Source organism: Dromiciops gliroides, chromosome 2 (assembly GCF_019393635.1).
Source record: "Dromiciops gliroides isolate mDroGli1 chromosome 2, mDroGli1.pri, whole genome shotgun sequence".
In the NCBI taxonomy this organism is placed as follows: Eukaryota; Metazoa; Chordata; class Mammalia; order Microbiotheria; family Microbiotheriidae; genus Dromiciops; species Dromiciops gliroides.
Genome location: NC_057862.1, coordinates 43359118 through 43363202, shown reverse-complemented (window position 1 = coordinate 43363202; position 4085 = coordinate 43359118). Strand labels below are relative to the sequence as shown.

At 38.1% G+C, this 4085-nt stretch overlaps 1 protein-coding gene across 1 annotated transcript; it reads right to left on the bottom strand.

Annotated features, from left to right (window-relative positions):
* Window positions 1-2348: 2348 nt before the first annotated feature.
* LOC122742713 (olfactory receptor 13A1-like) lies at window positions 2349-3281 on the bottom strand. The gene has a single exon (XM_043987145.1). It carries the CDS (start codon window positions 3279-3281, stop codon window positions 2349-2351), a length of 933 nt encoding a protein of 310 aa, XP_043843080.1.
* Window positions 3282-4085: the final 804 nt, after the last annotated feature.

Sequence of the window (4085 nt, the reverse complement as noted above, 5' to 3'; positions counted from 1 at the left end):
CAGGGATTTATACTTAGTATTTCTAAGAGTTGATAGAGAATTTAGAACCTTAGGCCTGAGTATGCTAGACCCCCATGAATTTGCCACTCTAGATGTGTAGTGACTCCTTGGTGAAGAATATGACATTAATTCTCTTTGTTCTAGGTTTCTCAACACAAGTAAGGCAGGAACAAAGGGTTGCTGAATGGATATATGACTACCATTCAAAAATAACTACTAACTAAGGGCTTTGCTCACAGTGGGCAATGCAGATATTGAATCTCTGTACTCTAGGATTGTGATTTCCAGCTTTCAGGGAAGGATGAGAGGTTGATGCATGACATAGATTGTCAAGCTTAAGATATCTGCTTAAGATTTCTTTTCAAATTATGCCTCATGATTGAAGGAGCATGAGAAATATTCCTCTTCAGACCATCTAGTTCATTTTATACAATGAGCCTGATATGAATTTTTATCATGAAATTTTATCACAAAATTTTAGAGATAAAAAGAATCCCAGCATCCATCTACTCCAAGCCATACCTGAGAATGTAACCCTTCTAAATAATTCCTCTAAAATAATCAACTACCCTTTTCTTGAAGACCTTCAGGAGGGATGAATCCACTATTTCCCAAGGTGACATATTCCACTTTTTGATAAGTCTAATGTCAGAATCCTTTTCCCTTAAAAAGAAAGCTAAATTTGCATTTTTTGCAGGGTAATGAATGTTAAGTGACTTGACCAGGTTCATACAGCTACTAAGTGTGTCAAGTGTCTGAGGCCAGATTTGAACTCACATCCTCCTGAATTCAGGGCTGGTGCTTTATCCACTGCACCACCTAGCTGCCCCTTAAATTTGCATTTTAAGCTTCTAAACATTGCTCCTAATATACCCTTTTAAGTCAGAGTGGCCAAATCTAATCTCTCATACACATGACAGATCTTAAAATGCTTGAAGATAACCATCATCTGAATCCTGCATCTTTGCTTCTTTAGGATAAATATTTATACTTACTTCAATAAGTCTTTATAAGGCCTGGATTCAGGTCTCTTCACTATCCTGGGCATCTTACTATGGAAGTTCTCTATCAATGCCTTTTCCAAACTATGGCCCTACAACTGAACACATTACACTAGATATAGTTTGATTAAAGCAGATACCCAAGACAGCAGGCAACACCAAGCCTTTATTGGGAGAACTCCATTTCTGCCCAGGAGTCTGCTGTGGTTCAGAAATCCCAGTCCCATTATCTTCTAAGTGAACAATTCCTTTTCCATTGGGCGGAAATAGAAATGATGAATACAACAATTGTACCTTAGCCTTCAGTGTCTCATAAAAGACTTTATACTTTTTGGTAGTGCTTTCTCTATTCCTTCTAATGATCTCATTTATGGAATGTAAACCACCAGAGTGGTTAGTAATCATTCACTTGGAAAAATATTGAAGGATTTTCTGTTTTGTGTTGGTCACAGAGCCACGGGCCTCTGATAACAACATTTTTATTATCAGTTTGAAAAGTACTCAATTCATTAATCCTTAGCATGGAATCATTAAGAACCAGTACCCCTTTATGAATCTTTCACTTGACAGTTTCTGATCTTCTTTATCATGTCATGAAAGGCGAGCAGATCTTTCTTCCTCAAGGAGTCACGTCACTACTCTTCAGGAAGGACATCAATTTTTTTTTTATCTTTATGTGTATAGCTGTGCTTTTTCTTCCCTTCTTTGTGTGACAATTTTCCACTGGTCAGCATACTGACAAAGCCTACTTTCATTATGTCCCTTTAATTAATTTTTCTCAAAATGTTTTATATATCAATTACATATCCCCCAAGATAGCCCTTCGACCTTTCTTTTTCAGCATCATTTTTTTCTACTCCTTATCTTATTAAACAGGTTTTACTTCCTTTTACCTTTTCTGATTAGTTTTCCTTATGTTTTTATCTTTTATATTTGTCTGGCTATTTTCTTTTAATGAACATTTCATTGATGGAGAGTAGACTTCCCAGACTGCCACAGTCCAAGTGTGGTCGTTCCTTGCTTTTATCTACCATAATAGTTTCTTTATACTTCTCTATTCACCACCTCTAAATTACATTTTTTGTTTTGTGGGGCATATGGGGGTTAAGTGACTTGCCCAGGGTCACACAGCTAGTAAGTGTCAAGTGTCTGAGGCTGGATTTGTACTCAGGTACTCCTGAATCCAGAGCTGGTACTTTATCTACTGTGTCACCTAGCTGCCCCCTAAATTACATTTTTATATATCTAAACGTTTTTGTCGGAAAGACAGACAAATTTAGTTATCTTCTATTTATAGCATAGAAAGGTCAATTTTCATATATCTGTTCTTTCCAAGTTCTATATAATTTAATTTCTATAGAAAGGAAAGAGCTTCCTGAGGGCTTGTTTAACCTCTTTGTTCCTTAGAGTGTAGATCAGGGGATTCAAGGTGGGGCTTAACACAGAGTAGAGCACACCAGCCAGTTTACTCTTCTCTGGGTTATAGCTTGCAACTGGGCTTAGGTAGGCATAGAACACAGCAGTATAATACATGGATGCCACGATGAGATGGGAAGAGCAGGTGGAGAAGGCTTTCTTTTTCCCTTCTGCTGATCTGATTTTAAGGATGCTAGAGATAATAAAACCATAGGAAACCAACGTCAGTAGGAAGTTAAATACTCCATAGAAGGCATCTGCCAAGACAGTCATGACACTGTTAATATAGGTGGAAGTACAGGAGAGCAACAAGAGAGGGGGGATCTCACAGAAGAAATGAGTAATCACATTGGATCCACAGAAGGACAATCGCATCATTAGACCAGTATGTATAGAAGAATTGAAGGCACAGATTCCCCACACTCCAGCTGCCAACACACTACAGAGAATCTTGCTCATCATAGTACTGTAATGTAGGGGGTGGCAGATGGCAACATACCTGTCATATGCCATTGCTGTGAAAAGGAGCAATTCTGCTGATAGCGCCCAAGTGAGGAAGTACAGCTGGGTCAAACATCCCCCATAGGAGATGATGTTCTCCTCTGAGAGCAGCCCCTCCAGCACTTTGGGGAGAATGGAGGATGTGCAGATGATGTCCATCATGGCCAAATTGAACAAGAAAAAGTACATGGGGCTATGAAGATTTGTATTAAGCACAATGGCTATGATTATCAAGACATTCCCTATGAGGGCCACCATATACAAGGAGAGGAAACAACTGAATAAGGGGATCTTGAGCTCAGGGTGCTCAGAGAAGCCTTGGAGAATGAACTCAGTCACCTGTGTCTGGTTTCTTTTGGCCATTGGGCTGGGAGATTTTTCTGTATCAGACAGGAGATTATCAGGCTGTCGGTACTTGCATGTGATATTTTAACTTGAAAAAGAAATGAAATATTTTGATTAAAGAGTAATATAAGCTTTCTTAATAATAGACAATTTTAAGAGCAATATAACATAGACATATTCTCACATACTGGAGCAGACTATATTTTTCCACTAACAACTTTGGAATGTGGTTGTTAAACAGAACCCAGTTTTCCTTCATGATTTTCAATTGATTTTTAGTTGTGTCTTATTTTTTTAACCCCATTTGGAGTTTTCTTGATAAAGATACTGGAATGGTTTTCCATTTCCTTCTGCAGCTCACTTTACAGATGAGGAAATTGAAGCAAACAGGAGTGACTTGTCCAGTGTCACACAGCTAGTAAGTGTCTGAAGCCAGATTTGAACTGAGAAAGATGATGAGTTTTCCTGACCCCAGGCCCAGTGCTCTGTCTACTGTACCACCTATCTATCCTCATTCATGATTAGAATCACTAATGACCCTTGAGAGACATAGTGGAGTGGAAGGATGACTAGACTCAGAGTCAGGAAGATCTGGCTTTAAATCCTGTCTCAGATATTTATACTTTATTGACTCTGGACAAATCACGCAACTTGACATCCCTCATCCTCATTAATAAAATGAGGATAACAATGGCACTTACAGCTGAGTTCTGGAGGCCACAGAAATTAATTCACATAAATGGTCTTGCAATCCTTGAAATACTACATAAATGTTAGTTATTATTATTTTGTTTGTTTTTGTTTTTTTGTTTGTTTTTTTGT

Excerpts from the sequence above, each read along its gene's own strand:
- LOC122742713 (XM_043987145.1), bottom strand. The coding sequence starts at position 3,281 with ATGGCCAAAAGAAACCAGACACAGGTGACTGAGTTCATTCTCCAAGGC.